The 9,693-nt window shown below is 38.9% G+C and overlaps 1 protein-coding gene across 4 annotated transcripts in view; it reads left to right on the top strand.

Moving 5' to 3' along the window:
* Positions 1–9,693, top strand: part of golga1 (golgin A1) — a 31,807-nt gene that overhangs the window by 17,682 nt on the left and 4,432 nt on the right. For all 4 annotated transcript variants that reach the window (XM_019860925.1, XM_019860924.1, XM_019860927.1 and 1 more), the window contains 7 exons: positions 2,104–2,244; positions 4,521–4,595; positions 4,704–4,793; positions 5,673–5,775; positions 6,941–7,101; positions 7,313–7,471; positions 8,645–8,704. In XM_019860925.1, the coding sequence (XP_019716484.1) occupies positions 2,104–2,244; positions 4,521–4,595; positions 4,704–4,793; positions 5,673–5,775; positions 6,941–7,101; positions 7,313–7,471; positions 8,645–8,704 (789 nt within the window). The remainder of the gene's footprint in view (positions 1–2,103; positions 2,245–4,520; positions 4,596–4,703; positions 4,794–5,672; positions 5,776–6,940; positions 7,102–7,312; positions 7,472–8,644; positions 8,705–9,693) is intronic.

Below are 9,693 nucleotides of genomic sequence, written 5' to 3'. Positions count from 1 at the left end.
GCTGCTGACACAACGTCATGCGTGCTCTAATAGACAGGCTTTTCCGTTTCATGAATCTATAACACCACAACGGCCCATCTTTAAAACCTTTAAAAGCTTTGGTTGTCTTTTTACACTGGCTCAGTTCTTCTTGCCGGAGCCTCCACCTTCGCACCATCGACTCGTCTATGCCAAGATTACGGGCAGCAGCTCGATTTCCTTCTTTAACTGCCAGAGTGATCGCTTTTTGTTTAAAAGCTGCATCATATGCTTTTCGTCTGGTATTCTCCATGTTGATCAGGGTTAGAAGAAAGACTGAAATAAGGAAGTTGTGAATACCGGTAATCATACAATTTCATTGGACCCCTGTGTACTACTCATTCATTTTATTGGTCGACTGTTGCCGGGTAACACATCCCCCCCGCTATGGTAAAAAGAGCGGAAGTTGTGATTAGTCATACAATCTCATTGGACCTCAGTGAAAGACTCATTCATTTTATTGGTCCATGTTTTTCCCGCGATGGAAAAAAAATAAAATAAAAAAGCCACTTCAGATTACACGCCGCAGTGTTGAAAGTGTGGAAAAAAGTAGCGGCTTGTAATCCGGAATTTACGGTATTTTCTTCTGCAATTGTTCACATAGAAGTGAACCTCACCGCTTATTTGCTTGTGAATGACTGAGCAATTCAGGGAAGCTACTTTTACAGTATACCCAATCATGGCACCCAACTGTTTCTAGTTATCTTGTTCACCTGTGGGATGTTCCAAACAGGTGTTTGATGAGCATTTCTCAATTTTCTCAGTCTTTTTTGCCACCTGTCCCAGTTTTTTTGGAACGGGTTGCAGCCATAGAATTCTAAGTTCATGATTATTTGCTAAAATCAAAAAATGTTTGAGTTTGAACATGAATCACAATCAGATTTATTGACCAAGTATCCTCAATCCAGAGGGACATTAACAAAATAGATGGCAACAAATTGAAAAGTCGCTGGTTAGAGCCCGAATATCTTAGATGTGAAAGGAAAACAATAGGGAAGAGGAGGAAAAAAACCCGACAGACTCTAATTCTCCTTGAATGGGAGAATGGTTTGAGCTTGAGAAAAAAACCTCAGTACACGCATTATACATTTAAAAGACGTACAACAAAAGATTTTACATGTAATGGAAGGGGGGAGGGAGGAACACATCACAATCAAACCAGCGAGCAGCTCAGACTATTCAAGCGCTCTGTCAGTCAAGTTACATCACGAGGGCGGAGCGAATAGGAATCCTACGAAGGCAGTTTCATTCAAGGGAGGTGTGTAGTGCGTTATTGTCGTGGTTGTGTATACGTGTCAAGCATCCGCAGCTGCATCGCCAAGCTTATCGTCTCCGTGGAGACGTCCTTGGAATATCAGTCTCGGGGTCGAGAAGGAGGGGTAAGGGACTGATAGGAATATCAGCGTTCGAGCGTATGTTTCATCCAGGGGAAGGTCCAGATAAGTTGTTTTGGGAACAGGCCATCAACAATTTCAGACAGCCTTAAGTCTTTTAGCCTCTGAGTCTGGCATCAATTAGCCAAATCTTCGATAAATGTTTCAAGGCCGGACACAAATCACTCCTCTTTCTTTTCGACTACAAAACCTCATCCAACTTGCAATTGAATTCAGTCAACACATGAGTCTGAGTGTTGATCCCCCACCCCGCACCATCCTAGAAAGTCAGGCAGCTTGTTCCCATCAGGTGAAATTTGCAATTGATCAAGAAACTGCCAACTCAAAATAGCAGGATACCTGTTATCAGAAGATCAATAATGTAGATGTCTTCCACATCCATTATTTGTTTTTCGGTAGAAAAATAAGCAGAAGACAAAGCGACAGCACATAACCGAAGTCAGCAAGCAAACAGCGAAGGAGGTTTGGTCAGGAGCAGAGCAAAAAGTGTCCGCCTTTGTCCAGAGCCAAGCAGAAAAAAATAATACATAGAAAATAAAAAATATATTGTCTTTGTAGTGTATTCAATTAAATATAGGTTGAACATGATTTGCCAATTATTGTGTTCTGTTTTTATTTATGTTTAACACAGCGTCCCAACTTCACTGGAATAGGCTTTTGAATAAATCAAGTGATGCATTTTGTGTTTCAGCAAGGAGAGTGGAGTGCAGAGAAGGCCTTTTTGGATCAGCAGTTGTCTTTGTTGCAGCAGCAGAGTCTAGAGAAGAAATGCAGACTAGAGGAGACTATCACTGCTTTACAAACAGATAAACGTACAATGCAAGACATGATGGTAGGCTCTTGAAAATTCTCAAAAGTGTTGGGTTGTCAATATGCTCTTTCCACATAATCTCTTGCATTGCTGAAATATGTCTGTTCGTCTTTTTCGGTTTGGAAAATGTAAACCCAAAAGAGACGCTTTAAGTTATCCCCAACCTTGTTTCTGTCACGAAATCAGTTTATACAAGTACATGGTTTTCACGGACCAGTAACCATTCACTGAATGGAGTTGTTGGTGTGTGTGTGTGGGGTGAGGGGGGGGGGGGTCAATGTCTGTTCTTGTTGATTTTACCACAATTTTCTTTGCATTGTTTTTTAAATTTCCAGTTTTGTAGTGTACGTACTAAAAAGGGAACAAAACCTAACTTCATTATATTCCATTTTAGTTCTTGAGATACAGTTTCTTTTTAATCCAATAATTATCAATGACTTCATAATCAAAATAGCTGAATATTTGTATTTCCTGTTCAAATACGTGGACAAGAAGTAAAGAGAGGCATTTAACATACATCCTCCATTGACCACACAGAAATTAATTGCCGAATCAGGCAGTAAGTAGTACAGGCATGCACTGACACAGGAGATGTTGCTATTTGTCTTTCAATAAACTTGTTAGATCACACATGTACTGTGCATTCTAACGTTCAACAATCTGTCAAATCTAAAGTATTGAATGAATGCGTGTGACATATACCTGTATAGTCTTTCTGATGGACCGGAAAACCAACTGTTGTTGTGACGGCAAGAGAGTACATTGCCGTTGCCAGCCTGTGGCAATGATGTGCTCCATTGGCACAATGCATTAAAGAAACCCAGACTTACATAAACTAGAGCCAGCCTCTGCTGTTTTAAGGACATGCAGAATTAGCCGCCATCTTGAACCAGGAGTCCATGGCCATCTCCATTCACTTGTAAAGAGGTAACTGTGTTTGGCTCCAATAAAGTCATCATAACTTGTTGAATTCTTTTCCGATTGTGACAGTGGGTGGATTGTTACAAACACCAGATATACAGTTATAACACTGTATACCATAAACCTAGGTAAATTTATAATTGGGGCTTTCATAACTTATTTAACAAAAGGGAAGACCAAATACTTTATTTTAGTTTTAAAAAAAGAGAGATCTACAAAAACAATACCGAAAACAACAACCCCACAACAATGAAGTTAACCTTATATTAAGTAGTCATTTATTTTTCTTTCGATCACATTATTGAACCATGCTGAATGGATTGGAACATAATTAAAAGCTTTGAAAACAAATATTCAAAACTTCTATTTTTGTCAGGTTCGTGAGGTCGACGCACCAACCACTGGACCACCGGGCTGCCCTGACATTGGAAAATGAAGCGTATAAATAATTATATTCCAACCCCAATCTAAGTAGTTTTCGCCAGGTAGTCCAAGTGCTCCAAATACAACCTCTTGATGGTTAACAAGGTTACCAAAAAGAAAAGTGGTTGTGTATAGGTGGGGTCAACTGGGAAAATCAGATTTTTTTTTTTTTCCAAATGGTACATAGTGAACCTGACTAGGTAGATGCATTGTTTATGTATCCATTTTAATAAGATGTATGGTGATTGAACATATTTTTCACATGCATTACGGGCCAATCTAGGTGGGCAAAGTGTGTACAGTATAAAAAAAAGCCAATGTGAAGCAAACAGTATCTCTTCATGCTTTTATGGAGAAAACTGAAAAGATAGCTTTATTCACCTGTGGATTGAAAATAGAATTTAAGGAATTGGCTTTGCAATCAAAAATCATATAAGCAATCAAAAAAATCATATAAGCATGTATGCTAATACTGTATCTTAATTTTTATATTGCATTCTGTACTGTGTAGTTCTTTTTTTTAATTTATTTTGTGCATGCAAACACTTCGCTTTTCAACTTTCTTCCCTCCAAATTTTGCTGCTGTAAATTGCGAAGATCTCCATTTGTGAGCCAAATAGAGGTTTTCTTATCTCATCTTATCTTAAAAATATCTGTATTGCATCAGTAGGCGGGTACATAGTATGTACTCCTTGTTTATTGCGGAAGATTTGTTGTTGTACAGAACATAAATCACAGTTTTATTTGGGATTGGGATTAGTCATTTTTTGACCAGCCACAATAGTATCTGATTGAATTGGGACAAGAGGGATTTATGAGATTACAAAAGCTTCTTACGTCCATCTGCTTTGCAAGGTTTTGTTCTGATGCCAGGGATGAACTCTCTTTATGTATCATATGGAAACCATGACAAGCAATAATCGAAATCCTTCCCATTCCTTTTCTTGCTCTAGGCTGACCTAGAGAGGCAACGAGATCAGGCAAATGTCACACTGAAGCAGCAGATGGAAGAGTTGGAACTATACAAGGTCAAAGCTACTACTGCTTGCAACTCCTATTTCAAGTGGTTATTTATTAATTTTTAAAAATGAACTCTCATTGAAGATGAAAAAGAAAAACCTCACACTCCATTGCAGGTGGAATTGGACGGCAGGCAGAAGGTTAGCACAGAAATTGCCAAAGCTCTTGAAGAAAGTAGGCGACAGAGAGAGGAACTACAAACACAGGTCTGTGTGCACATACCTACCTGTCAACCTTTCGGAGCGCCAACCCATATAAACTACCAAAAACATCCTTATAAAGAGCAAAAAATCCTTATAACATACCAAAGCATTTTATGTGTCAAAATAACGGCAGAAAAAACCCCACGAAATTTTTAATGATATTTATTGTAGATCTCCATAATACAATGGCAGGTGAATGTCTAATCATCATTCTACTTAGTGGCATTACTGTGTTCAGAGTTGTATTCCTGCGTTACTTTTTTCGGGCATTCCTTTGGTGCAAGTTAGACTTCAAATGTTCTTTTACATCATGAATTCCAGATGCAAGAACTTTTACTTCACGTTTGCAAATTGTGCAATGAGCATATTCTTCAGTCTTACCAGGCACTATTGCGCCATTAAACTGTGATATCCATTCTTGAAGAAACCTTCCACTGTGCTTCGTTGTACTTCTCTTTCTTGTTGGTTCCATTGTGCAATATGAATGATAAATGTGTTTCCTTGTAGATTAGAACTTGCTTGTACACTACCGAAGTATGGAATGAATACTCTGCTGTTTTCAACTAGGAACTACGTGATTTACTGGAACGTTACCGGAAATGAAAGCATTCGAGTAGACGAGCACCATTCTGGGCAAAAGCAAACGGAACTACCTGTTAGGGGGGGAAAAAAAAAAAAAGCGGAAATTTTCAGAATCCGTATGATTTGTGCGATATGGCCATATACATAAGATTCACCGCAAAATCCGTATAAAATATGGCTAAACCGTATGAGTTGACAGGTATGGTGTGCATCATGCATCATTTTCCCCTGATCCGATTCACGTGTGTACTGTGTGTGTGTTACATGAAATGTAGACTGTTATTATATGCTTGACTTCAGGTTGAAGTGTCGACCACGTTGCTTGAGAGATCGCAACAGGAATTGTCAACTGCCAGTGAGAAGCTAACGTTGAGAGAAAAAGACATCCAAAGGCTATGCGAAGGTACAGACACACACTTTCAGTCCATTCAAGGAAGACCATCACATTGCCATGTTTAATTACTTTCATTATATTTCCAAAGAAGGGGTTAAGGTAATTGGCAATGGACCTTAATTAGTAGGCATTCATGATCATTATCGACCCAATAATTATCATGCCGATAGTAGGATTAATGATGTCACATAAAATAGATCTGATAACCTAAAAAAAAAAAAAAAAAACAGATTGAAAAAACTAAATCCAAGATTGAAGATGAAATTCTAATGGTGCGCTCCTTTCTCTTGAATTGGCCTTTCTAAACTCTCCTCCTCTGAGCTCGCTCACCGTCACTCGTCACACATATGGCATCGGTCATGTGGGACTTCTGGGTGACCAAATCAAATGCTCCTTTGGACTGAATATGCCCTGCGGTAAATGTGCATTGAACTCGCATTAAACAAACATGGCATTGATCGTGTGGGATTTCTTCCCTGTTTAAGAGGAAGAGATTTAATGCACTTGGATGCACAGTCATAGGTTGGTGTTTTATCGGTACTCCTTTGAATGCACACGCCATTTGACATTCATTGACAGTAACATTTTATCATATACTGAACTCTGGCTAAAGTTTACATTTGATAAGCCATTCAAAACAAAGTCATTTCTTAAAATGAAATAAATGGGGCATTCTAAAAACACCTCTGTTTTTGATATTTGTTATAATAGTGATGTCCTATTTTTAGTAGGACAAATCTTTGAATGTTTCTTTTCTCCAGGTGTGCATAAATTACAGTTAACTCTAAATTTGAAATATGAGTACGTTATCAGTTATTGGTAATGGTACCGTTTTCGGCTTGAAAAAATGTATTGTGCATCACTTTTCATGAGTTAAATGCTGATCCAGTTTAAACTCATTTTGCTCATTCAAAGTGGAGCACCTTCCTATGCTCTCTCAGATGATGATGATGGGGATCTTACATTAAGTGAGCATTGCAGCTTTTTAAGGTCATTATCATCCCAGTAAACGCTAGCATGCTGTTGTTCTGCCCATTTCTTCCTATTTTTTACTGAATGTACTTCCAATGGCTGGTTACGCCAATTGATTTTTTTTTTTCAGCTTACAATCTTCACCTGTGCTATGATACATTTTGTCTCTCAAGGAAATAAACTGTTTAAAAACATGTTACAGAAGTGCAGAGTCGGCAGGCATCACTGGTCCAGCTGCGGGATGAATTTGAGCACCTGCGGGTACAGCGGGAGCAGATTGAGCAAGACAAAGACTCCCAGCTAGCTCACCTGAGAGAAGAGCTTCTCAGCCAGACCCAACAGCAAGACACTTGTCAAGCTCGGGTTAGTACATATCCATTAATTTCATTGTATTTAAATCACATTTGTGCATACCTTAAAACTGCCTGAGACCCGCAACTCCCAACAAGTAAAAATTAGATACTTAGGTGCTTACAGTTTCCCGGATGCACTTTGTGTGTGTGTGTGTGTGTGTGTGTGTGTGTGTGTGTGTGCGCGCGTGCGTGTGCGTGTGTGCATGTGCGCACGTTTACAGATCGCATATTTAGAAGTGGAGGTGGAGACCCTGACAGAGCAGCTTCACAGTCCTGCAGTGTGCGATGGGAACCACAATGGCAGCGTAACAGTGGATGATCTAGATCACATTCAGAAGGTGAACAAAGAGCTCGAGCAGCAGCTCAGTGACAAGAACAAGGTAGGATATTTTTCTTCTCCGTGTGTCATTGCTGCTTGTTATTAAAGTTTCAAAAGGGGTCACATGCTCAGGGCTGGGCGATAATTCAATATCAGCGTATATCATGATAGACACGTGATCAATATCAATTGAAATTGCAACCAATACAGTCCCGATTTACTAAAACATGGGAATCAAGCCCCAACCTGTCATTCTGCCCGCTGTTGGCAGAGGCTGCATCATGACATTAGATTTCAGCAAAGAAATGTGTGCAGGGCATTCGTACACTGAATGAAAGTGTGTCTTAAACTTAACTTTGTTCAAAAAAAGTACAACTCTCACACTGTTTATACTAACCCGATCAAACACCTTCGGATGGATACATGAGGTTGAAGTAAAGGGCTTCCCCGATCCGACCCTCTCAGCGTTGCACTTCACAGCCAAGTGAAAAATGTCCTGTCACATAATGAGCCAGCTAAAAACATAAAATAGTCATAAATGTGATGGTCATACACTCTTAAAATATTATTAGTTCGCTAAGCTTAACATGTCTGAACAGCGAATGAAGGGTAATGAAACTGCATGAGCATTATTGCTTAGGGGGCAACGTTTTACACAAACATTTATGGTGCACTGCTGGAGGAGCATGAATATTAACGTTGCACATCCATTACAATGTACTCAACGACAGTGTACATTGTAATGGATGAAAATTTATTTTACCCCCCCAGAGAATGTGAAAGGTATTTTCTTGAGAGTTGTTTTATTTGATGTTTATCCTGAATCAATTTAATCATTTTTATTTTTGTCTTTAATCGGCATAGTTGTTGTTCTTTAAATAGGATAAAACAGATCAATCATTATCGATAGACTGATACACAAGACATGCTCAATATGAAAGGGTGGGCCAATAAAATGTTTCCACTTTTTTTTTTTTATCTTACACAATTTTTTTCAATGAAAACTTATTTAAAAGGGTTATTTGCAGATTTGTATCAGAAGCATTAAATTAACATTTGATACCAAAGGTTTCCCAATTTGTCTGTTGTTTTCGACACAATTCAATAATTGATGTTCAATCTACGCTCATCTTCTGTGGATTACGGCTGCAACATGCAAAATAACATGCTGATATGTTTTTTTTTTTTAATAATTGAAACCAACATGTTAAGAAAACTTGTGGTTGTCTTTCAGACTATCAAACAACTGCAGCAGCGAATGGCAGAACTAAAAAGAACGTTGCAAAAAGAACTGGTAAGATTAACTAGACAGTCTTTATGCTTTTTTTTTTTTTTTTTTTTTTCCCAGACTGATACCAGCGGGAGTGCTGATCCCTCAGTAGACACCGATACCAAGTACCGAAACCATTACTGGTAGTACTAATGATGCATAAAATTTCCCCCCAAAAATGACAAAGAAAGTCCCGATTTGATTTTCATGATTTTTGTATTCAGTGTTTTAACTCCCTGTAAGACTCTTCTGTCATTATATAAATAGGCTTGATTTGAACTGTATATCCCAATATAGCATTTTTCCTTAAAATTGAACAAAATTAAGAATTTTCTATTCTTCTAATTTGTAGCTCCTGATTGTAAAACGGCCACAAGAGGGCAGTCGATACTAGTACAGATACCCGTAGCCTGTACGAGTATCGACGGTCAGGAAGTAGAAATGAGAAGGATAGAAAATTGCTCATACTTTTATGCAATTTTAAGGGAAAATGCCATGCTCTTGTTAACACATCTGTCGTACTTTTTGGGGGTAGTTTTTATTTAGTGGTATTGGTACTACTCAAGAGTTCAATACTTGCTCTGGTATCGAACATCCCGAACTTTTTTTTTTGTACTTTATTCCAAGTACAGTTTTAGAGATTGTCTCAAGTTTAAAAAACAAACAAACATTAGTTTCCGTTATTGAATATGAAACAAATCTGTGTATGTTTGTTGAAAAAAACATATATTTGTTGTCTTCTTTGTTATCATTTGTGGATCTTTGTTGACAATTTGTTTGAGGTTGTGTGCATTATTGCCGTCGTTCTTCCTTAGTGGGCCGCAATCTCTTTTGATTCGGCCGATAAGAGACCAATCAATTGTGAACTCGGCCTCAGCTTTCAAGTCTTGCCTTTCAGGAGCCACGAGGCGAGCATGAAGAAGTTTGCGGGCTGCCCGGCGCCGTGCGGCGGCGGCGGCGTTCCCGGCGAGCCCGTCTACCTCCTGGACGTGGCGCTGCACCCGGCCGGCGAC

This window comes from Hippocampus comes, unplaced genomic scaffold (assembly GCF_001891065.2).
Source record: "Hippocampus comes isolate QL1 unplaced genomic scaffold, H_comes_QL1_v1.1 scaffold130, whole genome shotgun sequence".
Lineage (NCBI taxonomy): Eukaryota > Metazoa > Chordata > Actinopteri > Syngnathiformes > Syngnathidae > Hippocampus > Hippocampus comes.
This window is presented reverse-complemented; position numbering and strand designations above follow the sequence as displayed.